Consider the following 25,646-nt stretch of genomic DNA (forward strand, 5'->3'; position numbering starts at 1 on the left):
TCATCACCTCAGCACATCTGCTCTAAGCCGTGGCTGACCCCCTCCTTCCCTGCCAGCTTTCTGTTTCCAGCCCTGCTCCTTTGCCTCCCCTTGCCGCCAGGAAGCCGTGGCATTTTGGGACATGCTATGTACAGACTGACCAAGCGTTCAGCCATGTAAGTTGTTGTTTTTACTGTTATTCTTTAAAAACACAGCCAAAAATCCTAACTTTGCTTTTTGCCAGGGTCTGGAGGACTAAGCTGATCAGATGTGGTCTTGTAGACAGAGGAAAGTAAAGCATTAACTGAAGAAAAAAATGCAACAAAGCAAACAAAAACAAAAAGTCACACCATAAAGTATTTATTAAGAAACAAAGGGGGCTTTTTTCTTCATTTGTAAGAAACACTTTAAAGCAAGTGCTCTTTCAGAGATTTAAAAGCTGTATCAAATGGTAACATTGGTTTTACATTATTGTACATGACATCATAAAAAAAACCACATCTCACAAACTTCGTTTTATTACAACTCAGGTTTCTCTGCCTTCAGTTGTAAATTAATTTCTACAGACTTAAATTTAACTTACTTTTTTTTTTTTAAACAAGTAAACAATATACAAAGAGATTCACCTGAATTTCATAGGTCAGAGGAGGTGTCCTGGCTAGGGCATGTGCAAGGCAGGCAGCGCATGCTGGAGGGGGTGAGAGCTGACTTGGTTCATAGTTGGAAAAGATCACGAACACATGGATGGGCTTGTTGTCTGGCCACGCAGTAACAGGCTGTGTCTCACCTGGGGCCAAGCACCTCCAGCTCCTGCAGAAGCCACCAGCAGCTGAAGGCATCCGAGCCCCCGTGCCTGATGCAAACCCAGCTTTGCAAGGTCAGCGTGCCCAAGCTGCAACATGGGCAGGTAGAAAGCTAAATTCCCCACGAGACCCAGGTGCACGTTGGGTCCTTCAAAAGCCAGGCAGCACCCAGCTCTGGTGCACCTACTGCCTTTAAAGATCCCCCGAGCTGTGTGGGCAGAGCAGAGCAGTCACCCAATGCCTCCAGCAGCCAGTCCCTGCCTTGCCAAAGCCGCCCAGCCTGGCTGGAGGGGAAGCTGGGTCTCATAAGCCAATCTTTCTGTCCAGGTCCTACGCGCTGAATGGGCGATCGCAGCCAGGAACAGCAGACCTGGGATAAATTACCTATTCATTTTCCTGTGTCAGTGGTCAAACCATTTCTGCCCACTGCAGACTGCCTGTGTGTGGCATGTTTACAGGTAAACCATTGGATTTGGCAATGTTTCCGCACGTATGCGTAATTTAAAAAAAAAGACATACAAAAAATAGTAGTATCACAGTTATTGCTACATACTGATACAGTATCAGACAATAAGAAACCTTTTATCAGCTCTGGTCTGGTTACAGTAATTGCCCGGTTTTGGTATATGCCCTCAGTCCTCTGTTGCGGTGCTTTGGCTGAAGAACAAATGGGTGGAAACGCAAAGACTACATTTTTTAAGAGACCTTAAATAGTTTGTTCATCTGGGGTGATATATTACAATTAGCATGGTCTGATTATTCCCAGCACACTGTTGCCTCTTCAACCTGGAGAGGTATTTTTTCCCCAGACGAAGCAAAGCAAGACGGAGCCAGCAGCTCCAGTGCAAAGTGTGTCCTGTCCCCCCCCCCGGCATCACGCCTCCTCCCTGACCCCCGGGGCATCACAGGGCGCTGCAAGCACCTTTGGTTGGGCCTTTTTCCTTATTTTTAAATACAGCTGTGCCCTCCTAGTCCCCTGCCCCACGGGTAAAGAAGAAAAGGGGATGGGTTTCAAACCTCTGCCAGTCCCTCCGCATGCAGGTTGGGGCGGCTTTGTGTGACACCCAATACCCCCGCCCCCACCCCCCATGGAGTCAGGCTGGGGATTCAGAGTGGGCTGGCAGGGGGACAAAGCCCATTTTCCTACGGTCAGACTCGATTGCGAGCAGGGTTTGGGGCTGACAACTTTGTGCGCATTCACACGGGTTTACTGTTTCATGGGAAGTGAGGTTAAATCAGGCGTGTTTGGAGTCACAGTACGACCTTTCTCTGCAAAGGCGGTTTCAGCTCATATGCTGCTAGCTGTACCAAAAGCTTTGCTGAGCGTCAGGAAGAGCAAGCACCTCGTACCCTGTTTTTAGTAAAAAGTTCACAAAGATAAAGTCTGTGCAAACCACTACTGGGTCCTGATCTTGAGGCAAAACCAAATCAAGAAGGGTTTCAAGTGCACTGGAAGGAAGAGCGAAATAATTCACGCTCTTCCAATTCCTACATAAATACCAGGGACAAAGAAAATTGGTCTTTGCAAGACTAAGCCTTTCGTGGCATTTCACCCCAAACCAGGGGTGCGTAAGTAACCATGGAGGCTGGTACCAGCATCCGGCACGCAGGGATTGCACTGTTCGGCTCTCGGTTGTGATTGTCTGTAAAGCAACAGGAAATGTCATTAAGGAGCTGGGAGAGGAGAAAAGAGGTTTCTTAAGTACTGCGGTCTTGTACAGTGTAACAAAACTCTTTCTACGAATTAATTAGGCAAATACTTCTGACCACGTCATACCTGAAGGGCACTTAATGGCTCCGGCATTTATCTCGCAAGTACAGTGATCTGAAATACATATGCATTTTCAGCGTAATCCTTCGCCGCTGTAAATCATGCACTGGAATGAGAGCGTATCTGGCAACGTTAATTCAGAGATATCATCCTACAGTTTCTGGCAACGGACCCTGATGAAAATAAATGGTTTATAAACACTGTCTGACATGCATGAGCCTTTCAAAATTATTTACAAGTGATGTTCTGGGAGCTTCGCTCCGAGGAAGTATTTCTCCTCCATTCAGTTTAGATATTAAAATCTGCCGGGTGGGGAGGGGGAGGAAGGTGTCAGCACTACACAGTCACAGCTGGGTACATCTTCTGTTCGCTGTTGGTGTGGGGGTAGGGAGACTGGATCTGCCTGTAGCCGCTCTGCAAACCGTCGAGGAAAGGGGGCACCGGGGTCAGCGGCATCGAGTCATGCTGCACAGCGTAGCCCACATACTGGGGGTGCAGGTACTGCCCCTGGTGCGGCACGATCTGGGTAGCCTGCTGGCAGTTCAGCACCGAGAAGTTCGTCGGCATGTTGACATAGACGTTATTCATGGTCCCTTCTGGCAAACAGCAGTTGGTCTGGGACCTGGTTGGGGGGGCTCTGGCCCCCGAGTTGGCGCTGGAGCTGGAGCTGGCGGCGGTGCTCGACTGGCGGGAGGAGGAGCCCCGGGAGGTGCTGGCACTTGGGATCATGGGGATAGTCTCCATCAGGCGGGTGCCCCCGGGGGCTCGGCTCTGCTGGGGCTCCTGCTTGGGCCGCAGGCATCTGCAGCAGCAAGCCGCCACCAGTGACCCCAAGATGATGAAGGCGACAAATACAGATCCAACAATAAGGAACGGCACGTAGATGGGCACTGCAACAGCAAGGAAAACGTCGTCACTGGGGGACAAGGACAAACCTCAGCATCTCCGGCAGCAGGTCCCGTCCCCCCAGCCGAGCCCACCTCCCCCCAGCGCAGGTCAATACAGGATGAGCACTAAAAGCTGTGTGTGCAGCTGAGCATTTTGCACAGGGAGGACGTGCTGCAAAAGGGCTGCTAAAACCAGTGGCTGGAGCTTCCAAAAGCATCTTTAAAGTTATTAGCAGGGAGGAAAGCCCACAGCTCACGCCTCGAGGGAGGACGGCTTGCTCCCATTGATGGTGGTCTAATCCACATCAACCACCCTCCAGATCTCACCAGATCTTGTCTCCAATACGCCCCGCTAGAAAAATCAAGCAAGAGAACGCTGGGTTTGAACAGTGCCGCAGGGAGATACTTTGGGGGCAGGATGCCTGCTCAGGGCTCAGGAGCACGGGGTGGTCAAACCCCAGTGCTGCATCACATCCCTCCCCATTGCAGGCCCTCTCTGGCTGCTGCCACCCCTCGGGGCACGGGGATAGCTAGGCAGCACCCGAGCAGCAGTCACAGGGGCTCTGCCACCCTCCAGCCCCAGGAATGAGTGTCCAGCTGCTCAGCGCTTCAGCCCTGGGACTGGGGAGAAACCATGGGGAGGGGTGATAGGGCGACAGGACCATGCTCCAAAACTTCACTACCGGCATCCCTCCTTGCGAGGCTTAAAGAAGGGACATCAGGACAGGAGGAGTGAGGGTGGGTGAGGGCTGGGAGCAGAAACTACAGGCGATGCTTCAGCCGTGGGGTCAGGAGCCCGACAAGGCGGATGGTGAACACCATCCTTGGAAGGACCTGGGCTCCAGTCGCTCTGCACCCCCAGGGAAAAAGCTGTTTTCTCTGCCTCAGTAAGAAATCTGCATGGATATATCCGGGAATAATAAGGGGAAGGTGCTTCCCTTCAGCGCTTGCGAACGCTCCCAACAACACGCCGGGGCTTCATCATTTCCACCGAAACCCGGCAACCCCGAGACTTGGGCAGGGCTGCGGCCCCCTGCCTGACAGGCGCTAACGCAGCCGCTGCTAACAACGTGCCCTGGGCACAGGGGCAGGGGACGCGGCTGCCCCTCCTGTGAGCTAACCAGTGCCAGCGCAGGGCGACAGCTCCCAAACCTGCCGAGCAGTAAATATTGTTAAGAAAATTACTTGTTAAGAAAAATGCCTTGTTCTCCAAACTGCAAAGGGAGTTATCTGTCCACTCCAGTCAGAATACCTCCTTGCACAGCTGATTATGTGGAGTGAGTTATTAACCAAAAGGCCACATTTCTCCCGTAATTTTAGCACTTTTTAAACAAAAGACTTGCAAAAAAATCGTCTCTACTTCTGCGCTTGGCAATACAGTAGCTCTTAGCAGGTGGACACGCTTGCTACAGACTGTAACACACAAGTTTTCCAAGAGTAAATCTGTCCCAATTATAACATCACTTCAGGCTACTTCTAGTGCGTTCAGCGTGTGGGGATGGCAGCAAGGGTGCTGGGAAGCCACCGAGGCTTTTTTTAAACAGCAGCAGAAAGACTTGAGTTCATCCTTGAAATTCAGTCTTGTAAAAACCAGTCCTAAGCAAGGTATCTGAGCTGGAAGGATGTATACGATTAAAACGGGGACCGGCCAGAAGTAATTTTGAAATGTCACGTTACTCTTTTTTTTCTCGCTCATACGGGTCGTTTCATTTTTTCCTTCCCTTTTTAACTGGGAGCACACACAGGGCTGAGGAGCCGATTCAGAGCGGTGGCAGAGCCGCACACGACAAACAGCTTGTCCAAGGCTGTCGGAAAGCGGTCTCACCTACTTCTAAAGAAGACAGGGCTGGACTTTCAAATAATAGGGAGGGAAAAAGACGTATCTAAGCGCGGGTTCTCTTTCCCGTTTGACAGCTGCAGAAGCGCTCGGCTGGCCCCACCTCCATTCATTCTGCCCCACGACTCGTCGGTGGAGGGAACCGGCGACAAGGGGAAGGAGCGGGCGAGAAGTTTGCCGCAAACGCGCGGCGGCTCCCCGGGAGCCACCGAGCCTCGGGGGACCCCCGGGGCCGCCTCACCTGCCGCGCCGTCGGGGCCGTCCTTGCCGGGGCGGCCCGGCTCGCCGCCGCCCTGCCGCCGGTCGTTGTCGCAGGCGCCCTGGTCCAGGCGCGCCTCGGCGCTGGAGCAGCAGTAGCGGAGGGCGCAGCTGCCGCAGCAGATGGTGGCGTCGCCGCCGTCGAAGCGCTCGGGGCACTGGAAGCCGTCCCGCCAGCCGCCCTGCCCGTCCAGCCAGCCGTGGCAGTACTCGCCGCTGGCCGCGGCCCCCGCCGGCAGCAGCCAGCCCAGCGCCGCCAGCAGCAGCCAGCACCGCCCGCCCCGCATGGCGCCGCCGAGGGGGCGGCGGGCGGGCGGGCGGCCGGTCGGTCGGTCAGAGCCCCCCCGCGCCGGGGCAGCGCCGCCCGGCCCCCCGGGGCATGCAGCCGCCGCGCTGCGGGGAGTCTCGCCGCGGGTCCTGCCGCCGCCGCCGCATGCCCGGGGCCGGCCCGCGGGGTGCGGAGCCGCCGCCGGGAAGGACCGGCCGGGCGGCGCGGGGCGGGGGGGGGCGGGCGGCGCCCCTACTCGCTACTCCTTCCCCGCCGCCGCGCCGCGCCGGCCCGGCCTGCGCCCTGCGCCGCGCCCATGGGCGAAGGTAGGCGGTGCGGCTGTAATCCTCCGCCCGCCCGGGGGGCGCCGAGCCGCCGCCGCCGCGGTGCGCCCCGTCCGGCGCCGCGCCCGGCACAGCCGCTGGGGTGGGGGGGGGGGGCGCCGCGCCCCGCCCTTATAGGCAGCGGCGGCGGCCGAGCGCGCATGCGCCCGCCCCGCCCCGACGGGGCGGCCCCGCGCCCCTTGCCCGCCGCCGGGTGGGGGGGGCGCCGGAGCGGGCGGCCGGCGGCAGCGGCGGCCCCTCGCCCCGCCGGGGGACGCGTCGTCGCACCCGAGCCCCGCGGTGGCCGTCCCGGGCCGGCGTCCTCCCCGCCGCTCCGCCGGGCGCCACGACCGAAACCGATCCCCCCTCCACCCCCCAAAAAGCAGCCATCCGACCCCCGCGAGGAGCGGCAGCCAGGCCCCGCTGCGCCGCGCGGCGCAGCCTCGCACGCTACCGCTGCGAATACGCGCGGTGCTTTTGCCTCCCAACTTCTGAACAGCCGGTGGCAGCTCAAGGCAAGGCGCAGGGATGGCGCAGGGATGCTCCTTCAAACACGTCCGAGCTGCGGAAGTGTCAATAAAGCCTGACTTTTATGGAGAGATTAAAAACAACTCGCCTATCACCAGCCAGAGCTTTTGCTCACAAGACATTGGATGAAGTAAAAAATACTTCTTTTAATACAGAGGCAGAAAACGGGATAGCTCTGATAACTCACTGTTTTTAAATCCTGCTGCTAAGTCATTTCACTGCAAGGAAGGTGACTGCAAAATTATGTTTATTTATTTGTCTCATTCTTTCAAGCTTTTCTTCTTCAATTAAATTATTGTCTTTCACTAATAACATACCAGTCCTTCCCCCTCCATTTTCATCTGTCTCTTTTGTTCTCACTCCTTTCAGCCGCTCCTAGGAAGCTGCAGGCTTTCACAGAGGTCTTAGGCTGGACCAGCAGATTCTGGTCAAATTACAGCCCCGGTAATTGCATTTTGCCCCCTGAGCTTCACTGCTGCTCCCAGCGAGTTATTTCCCACCTGTGTCCCTTTCCCACCTCAGCCCACAGCCAGAGCCACACCACTGCACGGGCAGGGTGCAGAGGTGGTTCCCACACACCTCGTGCCCTACCCCAGAGAGGATTAGTAACCCAGAGCAGCCAACCCTTGGAAAAGCTTGTTGTTATCAAGATGAAAAGTGGGATTGCAGCAGGACAGGTTCTGCGTCGCCTGTATCAACCCAGCTGGACGAACGAGAAGAAACTTGCAGGGATTTGAATGATGGAGTTTGAGATGCTCCATCTCAAAACCTGATCAGCAGTTACCCAGAGCTGTCAGCTCTAGCACGTTCGGTTTGGGGAGAGGAACACACCACGGACAGTTGTGACTGATGATGGATTTCATACAATCGGCCCGCATCGCCCAGAGCACCCATTGCCCAAGACACCCCCGTGCTGTGGGTCAGCATTGAGGCATGGCGAGGAACAGGGATCGTCTGGGGAAGGAGTTAAAACCACGAGCTCTCATCAGTGACCTGTTGGGGTGTGTGACAGCCCCCAGCGACAGCACAGCAGCTGTTAAATGCCTTCACTCACAGGTCTTCCTACAAGATCATTTTCTTTATTTTCATAATAAGAAAAGCAGCTTCTTGATTCTTTTATATGTGGCAAGCAAAATACTTTCCCAGCCCCGTCCTTCGAGTCGATGGTTCCACTGATAGTAAGGTGGATCTCTTTCAATAGCAGTAACAGCCTATTAGAAGATAGTCTACTTTTTATTTATCTAGCACATAGGTATTCCCAGTTAGGAGCCCTGATCACAGCAAAACACCAGCACCAGATCCCTTGCAGCGATTATCTGTAACAGGTACTTTATATGTTCAAGCTCAGAATTTGTCTGACTTGTCTGGGTAAAACCAGAGATAACAGCGCACCTCACTACACTTTTATAAAACTTAAAACATTTGGCGCTTTGCGAAGTGCTTTAGAATGTAGTTAGCAATAGACTAATTAGCAAAGATTTTTTTTCTAGCTGTCTTTACAAGCTGATCAGGTAGTATTTGTATTATTTAAAATTTAAAGCACACACCCCTCCCCCAAAATCAAAAGTAGCTACTCCGCAACTTTTTAACTTACTTTCCTGTGTCTAGCAATTTCATAACATTAACTCAATCCTTTTCAGTGTAAACTAAACCCATCACTAAGGCCGCCACATTCCATTTCCCATCAAACTGAGCATCTTGCAGCTTTTAACATGTATGTTAGAGTGGGCAAAGATTTTTAAAGCCTAGAGATATTCAACAATGATCACATAGTCTATAAAGTTGAAGCAGATAATAGAGATTTATTTTATTTTTTTCTAAAAGTATCCAAGCTTCTACTACTACTACCAGTTGTAGTTTTCCGAGGCCTTTGGCTGAGTAGAAATGTTCTTTGCCCTTCTCAAGCCAAAAGCATGACTGCAGGAAAGCAAATACCACATTTTATTTCACAGTCAGCTGAGGAACTCACATGCTGTTCTGTGTTGCCTGCAAAACCTCTCACTTAGAGCAGGGAAAATAAGATTTGTTAAAGTTACTTTTGTTAGTGGTCTGAAACTGATAAAGTGCATTTTCCATATAATTTTTAACACTCTGAACTGCAAACTGCCTGTGCAGGAACGTAGGGGATAAGTACATTTACAGCACCTTACAGCTTCTATTGGAACCAGGATTCAGACGTTGCGCTGGCCGCACGAGCGCGATACCCGCACACCTGCGTGCCCGGGCACGGAGCTGTCACACAGCTCCCTGTGCCGATGCCGGACCGGCTTGCTGACCCTTGCAGGCAAAGCTGCTGCTGGATAACCACCACCGTACGCTTAAGTGACTGTGTAAGACCGGTATCTTCTTACCTTGTAAATTCATTCAGTGACTGCATTGACAGACAGTGTCCTTACTATAACAAAGGCATTTTAGCTGGTTTACTACTACAGTTCCTCTACAGATGAGAATTTTTAAAAAGTATTTATGTGCCTTGAGAACACGATGCTTTGCTTTCCTGAGGTTTGCAGGCCTCATTTGCTAAAGCTCCTGGCAAATACAACTGCTTCCATGTTAAATGAACAAACGAAAAAAGACAACAGAAATAGGAAAGGCATGAAAAGAGGGATAATACAAAAGCATGTCTTTTGTCCTTATCAGCTCCCAGTTCAACAGGGGGAAAGCCAAGGACACCCCACCTTAAGTCTGAGCTGCTGAACCAGTCACAGTGAGGTACCGCAAACATTTGTTGGGACTGGCTGTGCCAGCATGCATTGGACAGGAAGGAAAGAAGAGAGAGGACAAATTAGAGGAAGCTGTAACAATAATAAGTAAGAAACAACAGTCCCTCTCCCTCCCCCTGGGGTGTCCATCTTACAAATTCTCCACAATAAAGCAGGAACACAGACCTGTCGCCTTATTCTGTACCTCTGTCTATTTTGGTTGGAGCCTCTTTAGAGCTAGGAAAAGGAAAACCCTGCGACAGGAGTCTCCGAGCTGCCGTGAGCTTCTGTGGGTGTCTAAGTGGCTCTTGCTGTTAGGGATGTTTTGCTTTCCCTATCGTATTCCCAACCCATGCTCTGCAACTTGCCACATTCCCGTGATGGTAAAAGAGACACAAAACTGGCAGCAACTCCTATCCCCTTTTCCTTTCAACCCAGTGGAGATAAACTTTAGGCAGTGGATGGATGCTTTCTTCTCTTCCCCTTCGGGATATTCGGTTTCGTTCTTGGTAGCCTAGTCATTCGGGTACAAGGGAGATTACCTGCTTTTCATTGCCCAGCCCTGGATGCCAAACAGGCATTTATGTACCTTTCTCGTTATATTTAGCTAGTGTATCTACTGTTACATCATTACTGTCAAACAACTTTGCAACCTCATCAGAAACCTTGAAAAATCTGGATTCGGGAATTACTTTGTCTCTGCAGTTGTGTCCATCAACATTGCAAATCAGGACTGTAAATTGAAACTCATAACATGAAGTCTTCTCCCTCGCTTCTCCCAGGGAAAAGCTAGAATTCATCATCATGGTACTATCATTTAGATCACTTGGCATGTAAAAGCCAGGCCATGCTTACCGCAAGAGATGGATTTTATTGCAGTTTGTACACTTACATATTGCAGCTTAACACCTCATCAGTAGAGATTCCTCTTCCTGGTAATAGAAAAGAATGGAATCAGTTCCCATCTGAAAGCCAAGCTGCGTATGTAGGGGTTTAGTTATTTAAAAAAACTGTTTTGTCGTTTGGGTTTTTTTTAAACTTATGAACAAATCACCTTGGAGTCAGAAATCCCTGCATCTTGTACATCTATCCTGGCAAAGTCACTTCTCAGGTAAAACAGTATTTCCCACTGGTAAAGCAATGCCTTGCTGCCCCCATGTGCAGTTAGTGGGAAGGGTAGTGTTATTGAAACACCATCGCTATGGGTTTTGTACGGAGAACTGTTGTAATCAAGAGCGCAGTCCTTACTGACAGGTTATGCTAATGTAATTTCCCAGATGAGGATAGTTACCAGAATATATGAGCTTAACTTAGTAGGGTTTCCTTCTCTTCCTGCCCTGGTTATTAGCTACCTTTTACACTAGTGTAGCTATACCTGTGGTAAGTATAAATATGCTGATGGTGTTTAAATAAAAGGCCCAAACTGGTACTCTGATTGTGGTATTACTTGCATAAGCCAGACTGTTTTTTATTTCTGCTTAGGGAACATATTTAATATCTACATTTTAAAATACATGTGTATTCATAGCAGAAAGGCTTTCTTTTATTGGCTCTCATTTCCTGAAAAATAATTAGAACAAGATGACCCAAGGAAAAAAAAAAATCTCACAGAAAGAGTCAAAGGACTGTAAAAATAACTTCGAATGAAGTGATATGAAGTTCACACACACCTCAAGAGCTGGGCTGCGAATCTGCAGTGGCTGCACCAGCACCAAGCATGTCGATACACAAAGATTTGGCTTCTGCTATCAGTTCTCACTGTCTTGGCATACACAAAAGTGACACCAGACATCAGCGCTGGCACCACCTTATCACAGCCAATGCAGACACCTCCAGTATCGCATGGCTGGCTCCAAAATGCACCGCTGTCTCGATAACAGGGTTAAGGGATGCAGGCTGAGGGGAGCGAGGTGACCGAGTAACAGCATCTGTAAGTGCTGGGGGACATCTTCCTCCAAATTCACGAGGGCAACATTGCAACAAGTTAAGGAGGAGGCTGTTTCTCAGAAAACATCCCCCAGTTTCAACACTGAGCCTCGGCGGACCAGGGCCTTAGGGAGTTTGTTAGTATTGATCACAGCCGAGTAGTCGGACAATACAACTGTCATGCTCTTCTCCCAGGAGTCTTAGTACATTGATTTTTGGAGCTCCCACTTACTGCAGACACAACAGATTGCCGTTACAGTATAAAAGACAAAGCTGAAGTGCACATCTTCAGATTGAAAGGCGTGCCGTTTCCTAATCGAATTATTATTTCTGCTGTAACCAACCACTCGAGCCACTAGCAAAAAGGAAAGAATTTTAGCTTTCTTCCCCCCCCTCCTCAGACAAGAAGAGGGGAAGAATTACTTATTATGGACTAAACCCATCTTTCCACAGCCTGTCCTCCCAGTGAGACTGGCCAATTTGACAAGGCATCATTATTATAAAGTTATTTCAATTGAAAAAAGAAAAACCCCAAAGTACAGGAATTTTCCACATTCACATTCCAGTTTATGCTGCACAGAGCATAAAGCATGAGCATTTCATTGAATGCAGTAAGAGAAACAGAATTTTACTGTTGCTCACCTCCTAATGCCAGAGCGCAAGACAAGGATTTAGGCACAATACAGTGAAAACAGCATCACTATGCAGCTGTAGCCCAGATTGCTGCCTGTACAGTAAGATTAATGAGCTCCAGACAAGAAAAAGGTGCTTCTCCTCTTGGTATGGTTCAACAGGACTTAAACTACAACTTAATTTGCAGGTTTCAATTTTGCATAGGGATTATTAGTGCAGATGAACAAGAAGCAGCAACTTGGTGCAGAAAATTAACAATATTTATGAGAATATTTTCTAGATCAGGACATTCTATACTGCTTACAAAAGAAGTAAAAAAGACTGTACCTGCCTGCATCATTGCTATTTTACTTGACATCAATAGTATAGATCAAATACAACTTACCTTCAAGATGATATAACCTAGCAATGAGGCTTTGGATTTCAAACACACCCCCCCCCCTCCCCCATTCTCAGGACTAACTTTAAACGATACACCCAGCACCCTGCACCAGTATCTGGTTTTTAATGTTACTATTTCTGTCGCTGCTGGAATCCTACCACCATCCATCTGCCTGAGCCCACAATCTTCTCCAAGTATCCCTTTTGCCCCAGTACTTCTCAGCAGCTCTGAAGCCTGGCAAACCCCCTTACCACCACAGTGCGGGTATCACCATGACAGAGCAACAAATAACAGCTGTACTGGCTGCTGCGGTGCTAGAAATAGAGCACGGGGAGAGGTGATGAGGAAGGTGACACTTCTCAAGTGTAAAGTGACAAATTACTCAGAAGAGCATTTCTAGCTAAATATTGTTACTAATAAAGTATAAATTTAAGCTAATAGGCATTTGCATTAGACCTACATCTTCAGTACAGCGATTCTTGCCCCGCACAGGGCAATCTGGATGAGCTGCCACAGCCTCCCTGCAGTTCCAGCCACTTCTGCACATCTCCAATACAAGCAGGAGGTTGCTATTGGCACTGACGGAGCATTACCGTGCCTGAAGCCAACATAAACAACGTTAAAAGCCTTCCCTCTTTACTTTCAGAGCAGAGCTCAGCATCAACTTCACTTTGCTACCACGGGATCAAGTAGGAGCTTTGCCCTTGTGGTCTGTACTGCAGAAGCCAGCCAAAGCAGGTCTCGCCCTCCCCAGCAATAAGGCTCGCTTCTGGTTTGCCTGCTTGTTGAAAGCTATTCTTGTAGTTTAAGGATTACACTGCTACCATGGGGGTAAGCAATGACGATGTTAGCTGCATGGAGTTCCTTCAGTCACCAGTTCCCCTAGTCAGCAGCCAAAATAAAAGGTAAAAGGAAAAAAGACCATTCCTATTTGAAATTGATACAATGTCCATTGCTAAGACTCATTTCCACGGCTTTAAGGCTAGCATGTTCCTTTTGCTATCACTTCTGTCGGTTCACTTTGTCCAACCTGATGCTAAATCAGACCACTGTAGCTGCGTTTGGCATTGCCGCCAAGGATAAAGGAGGCAACACACTGGAGAGCTGTGCCAAGCACAGCTGCACGAAACAAAGGCAACACACTGGTAAGATACAGGTATGCTCACCATCACTCCTCCACCCATCTCCAGCAGAGATGGAGAGATGTCCCCTCACTAAGGACTAGGGCAGCGCTGGCCTAACTGCTCACTGCCATTGCATCCATTTAGCATTTGGGCCCACCCATCCCAAGCCTTTCTTTGCATGGTGGACTTTTTTCAGTAAGGACTCCTTTATCACATGTACCTTACCTTATCCCTGGATAGAACAACAGCTCAAAGGTTTGATTCCTCAAGGAGGGAAAGGAGGGAAAGGAGGGAAAGGAGGGAAAGGAGGGAAAGGAGGGAAAGGAGGGAAAGGAGGGAAAGGAGGGAAAGGAGGGAAAGGAGGGAAAGGAGGGAAAGGAGGGAAAGGAGGGAAAGGAGGGAAAGGAGGGAAAGGAGGGAAAGGAGGGAAAGGAGGGAAAGGAGGGAAAGGAGGGAAAGGAGGGAAAGGAGGGAAAGGAGGGAAAGGAGGGAAAGGAGGGAAAGGAGGGAAAGGAGGGAAAGGAGGGAAAGGAGGGAAAGGAGGGAAAGGAGGGAAAGGAGGGAAAGGAGGGAAAGGAGGGAAAGGAGGGAAAGAGGTAGTCCAGACAGCTAAGAAATGCTAACACTGTTAACAGGATCAGAGATTTTTGGTGTTTTTTCAGTTTAGAGTAGCTTCTACTTAGGTACTTAACCATGGAGTTAACAGACTGGCTTTAGCTACCCAACTGTACATAGTTTGTGCATATTTTTTTCCCCAAGGTTTCACCCAACTGAACGTCTACTCAAGCTGCCTGCCCCAATTTTTTCTTCATGAGAACTTACCCCCCTCTCTTATTAAGAATACATTTTTCAGAATTTCAAGTTTCATATAATAAATACTTGATTTTGAGTATTTGTCAAGTCTGTGTTTCTTTCCCTTTTTACTACACCATAGTGTCTGATCAAAACCTCATCATCCTAGCTTGCTTTTGTGACTGGGATCATCATCTGAAGCATATCCTGTTACCACAACGTGCCACATCAAATACACAGAGCCAGCAAGGGATTTCTTGCCCAGGAGGTATAGACCAGCCTCTAATCAGAACTAAATTTTGGAAGCAATTACACGGTGTTCTAGAAAGCTGCTGTCCTGCTGCTGCTCGAGCACACTCTGTAGAGCGACACCTGCATTGAAGAAAAAGAGAAAGAGGGAAATCCATCAGTCTGTGAAACATTAGTTGAACAAACCAGTAAAATATATTTTGCCTGTTCAGCTATTGACCTGTTTAGGACAGGAGTATGTATTCCGAGTTTTCCATGCAAGCGTTCAACAGAATTGACCCAATATTCTGGTGGGGGCAGGGTATCTATACTCAAACAAAAGTAAAATCATCCCAGAAGCTTTTCGAGTTTGTAGAAGCTTCTAAACTTAATCAGAACCTGTTCATAATAAGCTAGAATTGCCTTACTTCTAAAAGGTAAGAAAACAGAAAGTAAGCCATTCTTTGGAAAAGTTATCCAAGCTAAAGTAACATGTAGCCTACTCACCTCCTCACTGTGGCATTTCAACTGCAGCAATGGGCTATAAAGATTAAATTCCTGAGGCTGAGTAAAAAAGCATTAAATAATAAACCTCATAACAACAGGAGTCAAATGGGTCAGAAGGACTGTTCAAATACTGAAGTTCAAAAAAATCCTACTACCTCAAAAAAAAAGTGTGAGAAAATGTGAATGACCTGGAAACCAAAGGTGACATACTGCGTGACAGCTATGCCTGCAAGGGCTTTGTAGTGTCAGTATGCAACTGGCAGCCTCCTGCCACCTGGTGAAAGCAGCATTCTCCAACAGAGCTACTGGAATCTTGATAGGACTCCCTTTTATTTTTTTTAATTCCTTTGATTATGGAGTTAAGTCGTAATTTTTTTTTTTCCCTACAAGTAAAAAAAAGTCACCCATGTAGAAAATGAAACTGCTACGATCATCTATTTCTACCTACTAAATGCAACATTCAACCAATACAAAAAATTATATTACGAACTCAGTTGATTTGAGACTACAAAAATACCGGCATATAAATATGCAACACTGAGTTCAGAAGAAATGACCCCAAACTAAATTGTCCCATTCACAGTAGGAAGCCTTATGTTCTACATCCCCTCATCTCTCCCCACACTTCTCCTCCCCCCTCACCACCTCCATCCTCCTTTTAAGCAACCTACCTGGCTGGTTGGGTGGAGGTTGCGTGTTACAGCTGGGTTGAAGCTCCGTGGGGACTGTCACAGCAGGTAGCTGCTGCGGGCATAAATTCGGTGTCACTCCCCTCCCCCAAGCCCAACAGCTGATTTTCATGAGAAGTTGTACAAATCTACTACTGTGATACTTTAACCGTCCATCAGTGTCTGGAGATGCTAGCCAAGGTACTTAATGAGAGGGAAGAGGGAAACAGCCTGACAGCACAATCCCAGCAATTAGTCTGAAAACTGCATAATTTATTGCTGGAAATTTTTGCGCATAGCCAGTTCTTTGTTCTTATAAACCTGAATAAGAGTTTTAGGGAAACAAACTTTTCTAGAGCGTAAGGCATTTACGCTCTACAGTACAGATGGATTTTTCTATACAGTTACTCTTAATTTCTCACTAAGAACCCGTAAGGTGCTTCTTTCGTATCTTCTGCTGAGACATTCCAGGTATTAGAACCAACACCACGTAAGAGTTGACATGACCGACTGGATTATTTCTACTATTAACATGAGCAGCAGACTGGAAAAACACCAAAGAATTACCACAGATGTCAAAGAGGGAAAATCGGCACTAAACCTGTATTCCTGAACTTGAATTTTAAAAATTATGCTATAAAAGCAATCGAGGTTCAAAATACAGTTATGTTATGAATACGTTGATGGAGGGGGTCATAACTGGATTTGGATTTCCTGTGGTGAGCAAGATGCATTAACTTTATCCAACTCCACCTTATTTCAAACTCCTCCCTCCCGATCTGCAAGAAAGCAGGAAGCGCGGTAGTATCTAGCTAGCCAGCTCGTCAGGAACAGAGACAAATGTGAGCATAAAGAAAACGGAGATGCTGGACCAGGAAGAGGTTCATGAAGCAAGCAATCTAAGGCATAATGCTATCCTACCTCTTGCTACATTCATTGTAGGGAGAACAGTGAAGAAAAAACAAGTTACTTCAAGAAAGAGGTCACATAAGTAAGTTTACACCACAGCTGTACAACAAGGTACAAACTAATAGAGAACCACATCCTACGTATGTGACTTCAACCTTCCTCCAGTACGTATTTTTCTTTCTTTACAGAACAAATAATCCAGACTTGATTTCATTTCATGGTGTTTAAGTACAGGTCAGCTTTTTGTAGAAAACCAAGCCACACCTTGAATGTATCTGTATTTTGCACTCTAATTATATTACGTCTTTAAATTGGAAAAAAAAATCGTTTGAAACGGTGTATATAATGCTGATCCCTGGAAATCATGGCTAAATTCAACCACCCAAGTAATAGCCTGAGAATATAATTATTTCAAATCCCGTTTTGACTTTAGTTTGTACTCCAGCATGTGATTATTCTATTACATAATCACTTTTTCACTTAGGCTGAATTAAGGGCGTAACTGTTGCCTTAATGTGAAAAGAAACAGAACACAGGTACCCAGGAGGCTCAGACTGCTTTCCAATTTACAAAGCCATACCTAGTGCTGCATTACCTTGCAGCATGACCCACGTTTATATAGCACACTGTGAAGAGATTCTAGACAAACCCGTAATACAATACCTCCTTTCACCCCCCTGTCAATCCAGAGATCAAGGCCCTAACTTCAGCAAGAACAATTTTGCACTATATAAATCTTAGGAAAAACAATTCTACATATTAGCCGATGACGTTTTTGTTTCTCCTATAACACAGGAGAACAACAGGAAATGATCTTTCAAATAGGCAAGTGTGTATTACAAGGATCACAGCATTATTGTTTTATTGTTTGCACAATGGTAAGTTGCACATATGGACAAATGGTACACATTCAGAATTAGCTTCACAAATTAATACATTACAAGAGAGTCCAGTGGTTTAACATATTAACTATTAAAAAAGCAATAACAAAGGAATACAAACATTACGGTTTTGACTGCAGCCCAATAAAAATTTAAAAAAAGGTTGAAATCAAAATAAACTGTAAGCTTTATTTTTCCGAGACATAAAAAACCCCACATTATATCCCTTCCTAAGGGACTGCTCACAAAGATGCAATAACACACAAGTACAAAAGTGAAGAATTCTGTGCTCAGTTTCCCTTAATTTTATCAGATCAAGTGACAAACTGAACATTTGTCAAAGAGCAAATCACTGCTGAATGCAGACATCATTTCCAAAACATACAAAATGGTAATAACACTTTAACAATAGAAAGCAAATGACCTGGTACTAGAAAAATCTTATGCACTGTAACGGTTTTAGAAAAAAAGGTGCTTTTGTGAAAATGATTGTGAATATTCATTTGATGCATGTTATATACAAAACATTTTCTACATAAGAAGCAACTCGGCTCCAAAGTTCCACGTTCACACTTCAACCTGTATCTTTATTTGCAAAGATTCAATTGATCTATTATTTATCTCACATAAGGCAGTACCTCCTTAAGATGTTTTCCTAGCTGTGCACACCGAATTGGAGATGTAGCACAACAATCTATGATGTTGTAATATGCAAGATTCATAAACTACTGTTGCAATACCTTTAACCTTCAAATTACATCATTTTCCTTCTCCATTCTTTAGCAGCAACTTATAGTACTATACCTCGTATTGAAAGCAGATATGCAACTGCTTTTAAGTCAGTGCTAGTAGCGCTGATGAGAAGCTAGTGGATCAACTCTGTTTTGTAACAGCTAATTTGGGTTTTCATTAGAATAGAACATCTTGTCTCCCCCAATTGCAGGGAAAAGCTTATCCAGCCTGACAACTCTGCTTGCACACAGACCTTGTGGCATCCTGAGCTTTCAGCTGAAATCCTGCAACGCGCTACTTGTTCAGCTCATGGGAAAAAACAAAACCAAACAGTTTGGGAACATTACCTATGAAATGTCTGTGTCAAAATCTCATTCTTCTTTAGAGTTTGCTGCTAAATGGGTCAAGAAAAAGGTTAAAAAATCCAGCTACTAACCACTATTTACCAAACTTTATGAAATAGTAAACACTGTATTTCAGCTGGTCTTGAACAACAAAACACAAGAAGCAATGATGACATAGCCTGGGACCCACTATTTGAAACTCCTAGGAACATCAAGATATGGGACCACAGGGCAACATGAATAAACAGCACACACAAAGAAAAGGAGACCCGTCTATGGGGCAAGGTTTGCACATCTGTATTTTATACATATATATATACACATACATACACACAGATGTGTGCACTGTACTGTATATATTTACATCCATATACACAAAAACACCCTGAAGTAGATTTAAAGGCCATATCCAGGAACAGAAGATATGAACTCTAGTATTTGTACTAGAATATATTTTATCTGTACAAAAAACAAATATGCATATATTCATATGGTATAAAGCTTATTAACAAAAAATATTCTGCTACTAACATTAGGTTAAATAGATGGTTTTACAAGATTCTTTAATAATAATGCAGTATAGAACATTTCTAAAACTAGGGCCAAAAATAAAAATACATAAACGGGATTCTATTCACAAGAAAATAGCTGTTCAATATGATTTCATTTTGTATTTCAGACTAGGGAAAAGTAGCAAAATTTTTATAAATCTCCTGGGATGCAGTTTAATTAATGCATCAATCTAGAAAAATAGACTTTTCAGATGAACAAAGTTGATTTGCTTTTCCCGTTCCCTAAAAGGGGTGCCTATCTTTTCCCTCGCTTGTTTCCAGCTGGAGGTTTCTTCAGCTGAAGAAGTTGCCCTCCTGTCCCAAAGCCTGCAGATGCAGGATTAGACACCCCGAACGTCAGGCCAGCTGATGCTGTGATGCCGGGATTGCTGAAGTTAAACCCAGATGTGGTCGAGCTGCCAAAGCCTTATGAGGGAGGGAAAAATATTTTAAAACATAAGTTATATCAGGATTGCAAGTTTGTTCTCCTTGGAGTTATGAACACCAGCCACTTCATTACCAATATTTGTAATACTTTATACTACCATGGATCTACAACAGTATGCCACATTGCTAACACACTTCGACTTGCTATGACAACTTGGATATTACAGCACTAACACAGTCTACCTCAGTGACTGTAAACAATTATATCCTAAATCACAAGTCTATTATACCATTATCCATACAACAGTAGCACCCAAAAGTCCCACTGAAATTGTACAACAGAAGAACTGTAACTCCAAGTTCTCAGTCTAAATACGTAATGCACACGTACTTCTGCCTTCCCTCCCACCCTACAAGCAGACCATGGCCTGCTCACTTCACTCACAGCAGGTAAATGGCAAAGCTGGAGTCAGAGCTCCCAGCCTTGCGCCCTACTGACTAGGCTGCCTTTGCCTGTCTTTATATCATACGTGCCACAGACCGTGCCTTAAATGAGAGGCAGAAAAGGCTCAAAATCCTTGCCAAATTCTTGGTATTTAAAAACACCCTTTATGACTTAAACCAAAAAGCAGGACTGAAAACAAAGCTTTGGAAAAACTGAATGACTAGGTGAGCAAATTTTAATTCCTCCACCCTCTTCTATCAAGGTAAACAAATTGAACATTTGTTTCAGCTATAAAACAAGATCAGTTGAAGAAAATCTACCTACATTTTCAGCAACAGTAACACCAACTCATTTTACTTTCTTTTGTGAATTTGTATCAGTTATGCACAACCAACTTGGATAATAATTGAAACTATTAGAGAATGCTAGAAATTTCTCAAATATTAGTTAATAAGAAGCAGAACTTCATAACCCCGCTTTTTGTTCTCTCAAGAAACCGAATAAGGTAACCAATCATACAAAATAACAAGTATGGCATGAGCAAGTTAAGATTTTAAAAAATAGTTTCATGCAAGTTGCACATGGGAACCTGTAAACAATTAAAATATTAAGAAAAAATGGGACTGGTTCACAAGCAAAAAAGAGTATATTCTCAATATGCGTTACTTAACATAAGTTTCGTTAGTTCTCTAGTAGACAGTTAAACCAATCCTTTGGTCACATCAGTATCTTCAACTCAATGCCTAAATATTTTTAAAGCACAGAAATAAAAACCCAACTGGTTGTCTCATCATAATCCCAAAGTGGCTGTCACAAGCCTGATGTCTTCTGTTCTCTCACTTGTTACTGATGCTTTGCATCAAGAACTACTTCAAAACATAACGTGAAACTCTTCCTCCTGCAATGTCTGGACCTGGGTTACACACCACATCATCTTGTCAAGAAAATCCCCCATTATCTACATTCCAGTAACTGCAGTCCGTCAACACGCTGTTGCCTGTGCAGAACTCATTGTCAATGCAATGTGTGCACAGATCTAGAGTGTGACTAATGATATTGTTCATTTGGGTCTTGTCTAAATTTTGTGGACCAATTTGTCTCTCTATTCCTCTATTTCCCAGCTAACTCTGAATCCCAAGTAAGAATTTTAGAAGAATAAACTTGTTCTTCATCAGGGAGTCTCATGAATGAAAAAAAAAATCTTTAAGAACCAAAACTGTTCTTGGTAAGTTACCTTTTTACTTCGAGTATGTATCAGAGATAACAGGTAAGCATTGCCTCCTACAGAAAACATCACGAATGCTATTCATAATACAGCTATATGTGATCTATAGTGTCAGGAGTTCAGTAGGCAAGGGTAAAGTGTTAATGAATTACCTCCACCTAGCTGCTTCTAGATGCAGGGATTATTTTGAAGCATGCAGGGAAGGCAGCCTGAGCTGCCTTTGAGTAATGTTAGAATAAGAGAGAGATGCATAAACTGTGTGATAGAACACTAAGAACATGCTTGTTAATTTAGATGTAACTTGGAAAGTAATAGCTGTTACGTTAGAAGTGCCATTGAGGGCAGCCACAGAAGTGTAGAAAGGCAGAAGGGAAATTCATCTAAATGGCTTTGTCCCATCATGGCAGCATAACAAGCCCATGGTATGAAGTTCTTTTCTTAAAAGTAAACCAAACCCTAAAGCAGAATACTCAAAATGAAAAATCTTCAGGAAAAAAACCTTGAACAAGGTATGCATTGTCTTATTTCTGTTGCAAGGACAGAGAATCAGTCATGGAATAGCTCAGTTCTAGAGGGAAGAGTCACAAAGTCTTGAACCATAGCGACAACGTGATCAATGATTTCTTGTTGAAACTAGTATTACTTATGTGTAAACAATTATTTTCAGAAAGTAAATGACAACCTGCCCTCCAAAGGCATAGACTTAGCATCTCCCTGCAGGACCTTAGAGTACACTTTATTCACTGGGCTTTTGCATCTCTGCTTCAGTCAGCCCTTTAGATAGGCAAGCCAAACATGAAGTACACACCTCCCCGTAACAGTATTTTTTTTATTTTAACACTACAGGGATAAACAGCGGTTCAGCAGATCTCAAAGGCAATCTATTCCTGCCCTCATCCTCCACGCCACAATAGGTGCTCTAGATCAAAAAGGATTTCCAGCACAGCTTTGACCAATTTACTATAGCCTCTGTATCTGAAAGCTGCTCGTCGTTACACGTGGATTATATTCAGGTCCATTTTTCAGCAGTATGAGCATGTCCAGCCATGATCCCACTTGATTATCTCTTGTCCCGTGTACTGAGGCTGCTATTCTTCAATAAAAATGTCTCCAACACAAATTCTCAACTCAGCTCTTCAAAGCATATTTAGCTTCTCAGTTTTCACAAAAAGTGTGTGTGTACACCCCCCCATCCCCTTAACATTATATCCATAAATTCAATGGTGATTTTTTTCCTTTTCCCATCACTTTGGGAGTCTTAATGCTCTTTACAACATCCCACTCACATCAGCCTTTTCAGTTGCCATCAAATGAATAAGAGTAGGAATTAATTGGGACTTGATTTGGAGTCAGCTTTCCACAGTGTCTGTGTGTGTTTCAAAGGGAAGTCTAAGACATTTGTTCCATCTCACAACTGTACGCGCTAAAGGAATTGAGAGAAGACTGCAGTTGCTCTGCTTTTCATCTACTGACACAGTGGACACAACGACTACTCCTGGACTAAGCCCAATTTACTATTAGAACATGCTCAAGTAGTTTCAGAGGACCCAGAATTCTCTCTTCAAACATACAAACTGAAATTGAGAAGAGCAGTAATACTACTAGAAACATTTTCAAATCTTTTAAAGCAATTATATCTAACTCATAGCTTACAAACACTTGACAGAAGCAATTTGGGGATCTATAATTTTTGTTCTAAAACAAGAACAAACTGATAGAAAACATGTGGAGGAGACTTGGGGCATTATCTAAGCAGCCTAGAAGGACAGGGTGACGCAACACTTACTAGACATTAGTTTGGGAAAATACTTAAGCGCTCACATCTAAACACAAGCAGTAACAACAGTATATCCCATAACCCATATTCACCCCATCTTCCTAGCTTTTTCAAAAGAAAAAGATTCAGAAACGAGACAACTATCATATGGTAATATAAACCAGAATATTGTTTCAGGATCCTGTAAATGTTAACTAAAACAGGACACATGAAAATTAAAAAAAAAATATATATAATGTGGCTAGCCTCAGGCATCATTCAAACCCATTTATACACCCTCAATAAAATTAAACTAAAGATCATGTGCAATTCAGAAGCTATACGGCATAGGGTTTTGGATATAAAAGGTAAAAGTCAACGTGCTTGCGGGCTACCAAATTTTTATGGAGGTTTCTATTCCATAATCCCAGTCTAGATCAGGATTTCATGACCACTTTATTTTATAAGCACAAAATGACAGGTATTATATTTAAGCTTTTATATTCCTGGTTACCACCTTCCGTAGCTGAGACTCTTGAGGTAACTGAAAACAAGCTCCATTTTATTGGGTCCAACTCCCTCACTGCTAAAGAGAGACTGGGGGCACTGCCACCATGACAAAGCCTCATTTGAGGAATACAGTGAAATGACATTTGAATTGTCTCTGCACACCACCAACATAGCTAAGACAGACTTGCTATTTACTTTGGTTTGATACCTCATTAGTGGTGGACAACTGATCCATACAACTAGTTTTCTAATTCTATTGTTTAATATACTAAAAACTAAATTATGTCCTTTGTAACTTAGCAGCTTGAAATGCTGCAATACTATTTATATAAATATTAATAATAGGTAATTTAATATAGGCTCAGGAAAAAATAAGCTACAAGATAAGAAAGTAAGCAGTGTAAGTTTTCCACTTATTTCTGATATTAAAAACTAAGCAAGCAAAAGAAGGTTGATGCTTAGACACTGCATATTGCAAAATCAGAGATGTTCTATCAAGAATTTACTAGGGTGTTACACATTCATGAATGTTACACAGCCAGCTTAGCGAGCTATTTCCACCTTATAATACAAAGCTTAAGGCACTTTACAGGCCTAATTTGACAGCATAACCCATCACTAACCAAGGAAAAAACAAAACAAAATGAAAAGCATGGCAACTAAGACAACTCTGGTCCAAGCTAACGTACTAGGCACTTACTAATAAATACCAGCCACTTGCTATGCTTGTATTAATAGCACTTAAAAAAACATTGTGCTTTTAAAAAAAACCAAACATGCTACCAAAAGCCAGTCCCAGGAGACATGATACTCCTTCAATCTGTCATTGACGAAAGCTTACTATAGTCTGTCTTACAGTCTATTTGCCTGAAAAACAAACTCCTATTTAAAAAGTAAATAGAGATGCAAGCTATAGAAGTGACTAAGATTTCAGACATCTGACTTAGGGAGCAATTGCATCCATATTTTCATTTTCTCACCACCAACAAAATTAAACCAAAAAAGTGAAATGAGTACTGAGTAGTTCAATTGCCACAGAAAATGTTTTCAAAGTAGTTAACACAATGAATTATAGATATATACAGAGATACAACACTTATAACTTACTATTCAAATAGAAAGGGTAAGCAGATAAACAGTTTTAAGGAAACCTTCTGGGCTTCTAAAAATAATTTTAACTTTACTTGTAAATACAGGAAGTCAAATTACTGGTATATTTGTCACAAATTTATACACTAATTTCAATAGCTCAGAAACGGTATAGCCTATGCATTCAAGTAGTAACTGTATTTCTGTGCCTCAGACTGCATCTGATCCAATCTGATGCATCTGATCTCCTGCTTCCGCTCCTAATTACAGCAGCATATAGAGACACCATCAAACGGAAAACGTTACTGCTCACTCAGTGCTGCCTACCTAAGAGACCTTTAACAGAACATAAAAACTTCTCTGAAAATGTGTATTTAGCAAGTAAATAGTTACTTTAATGGTTAGATACACAGGCAACTTTAAGCACATTTGTTTCAGTAGCTTTCTTAGACTGAGTGCAGCACTTTGATTATAACACTTTTGCTTTAAGATAAACTTGAATTTAAGAGAAACAAACCAACCTGCACTTAGACTTCCTGATGGTTTACTTGTAGTTCCAAACCCAAATGATGATGCTCCTGTGGCACTACTTCCAAAAGCAGAGCTACTTCCAAATCCTAGTAGAATAATAGTAAAGACATACAACAAAAAAAATTACAGACAAAGCAATTAAAGACACAGGTTTTGGGCAAGTACTCTAAAACCAAACATAATTCTAAGCATTATTTGGTAAACAAATATTCCTAAGATTATTGCCTCAAGATTTTGTTCTCAACACAGCATTGCATTAAGAAAACAGTGCAAACAGGAAAGCATTGGAGAAAAATACTTCCTTCAAAATACAAAACTTGAGTAAAGGAAAAGCTATAAAAACAGATGAAGTAAACTGACAGAGTTTACAAAATTGCTATTGAATTGCTGTTAAATTGGCAAGAAAACGGTAACCAAATGGGCCAAAACTAAGAAAATTCAGACACAAGTTATATGACTTCTATTGCAGAAAGCTGTAATCTTCATCCACAACTCTAAACAAAAAATTCTCTACACTTAAAACAAAGTAAACATTTTCTTGAGTTTACATTTGGCTTATTTTAAAGTCATTGTCCCCCCAGGTTATTGGGGATCAGCTTTATCTAGGAAACCACAAAATAGGTTAAATACAGAATAGAAACAGAATTTCACAATATTTAATGGAAAAAAT

General features: G+C 44.4%; 2 protein-coding genes across 3 annotated transcripts in view; both read right to left on the reverse strand.

The window, feature by feature from the left end:
- Positions 1–323: 323 nt before the first annotated feature.
- SHISA2 (shisa family member 2) lies at positions 324–5,822 on the reverse strand. The gene is made up of 2 exons (XM_076328072.1): positions 5,519–5,822; positions 324–3,443 (listed from the first exon to the last, which is right to left on the reverse strand). Exons 1-2 carry the CDS (start codon positions 5,820–5,822, stop codon positions 2,890–2,892), a joined length of 858 nt encoding a protein of 285 aa, XP_076184187.1. The 3' UTR covers positions 324–2,889.
- An 11,539-nt stretch (positions 5,823–17,361) lies between these two features.
- The window catches only part of NUP58 (nucleoporin 58), a 37,829-nt gene continuing 29,544 nt past the window's right edge, over positions 17,362–25,646 (reverse strand). For both annotated transcript variants that reach the window (XM_076328074.1, XM_076328073.1), the window contains exons 15-16: positions 24,967–25,062; positions 17,362–19,459 (exon numbers count right to left, since the gene is read on the reverse strand). In XM_076328074.1, the coding sequence (XP_076184189.1) occupies positions 19,290–19,459; positions 24,967–25,062 (266 nt within the window). In that variant the 3' untranslated portion in view covers positions 17,362–19,289. The remainder of the gene's footprint in view (positions 19,460–24,966; positions 25,063–25,646) is intronic.

The sequence above is a fragment of the Aptenodytes patagonicus genome, chromosome 1, assembly GCF_965638725.1.
Source record: "Aptenodytes patagonicus chromosome 1, bAptPat1.pri.cur, whole genome shotgun sequence".
NCBI classification, from domain to species: Eukaryota; Metazoa; Chordata; class Aves; order Sphenisciformes; family Spheniscidae; genus Aptenodytes; species Aptenodytes patagonicus.

Bases quoted from the DNA above. Each gene is read 5' to 3' on its own strand.
- SHISA2 (XM_076328072.1), bottom strand. From the start codon at position 5,822: ATGCGGGGCGGGCGGTGCTGGCTGCTGCTGGCGGCGCTGGGCTGGCTG. The intron at 3,444-5,518 runs GTGAGGCGGCCC...TTGCTGTTGCAG, and splicing joins CGGCCCCGACGGCGCGGCAG to TGCCCATCTACGTGCCGTTC.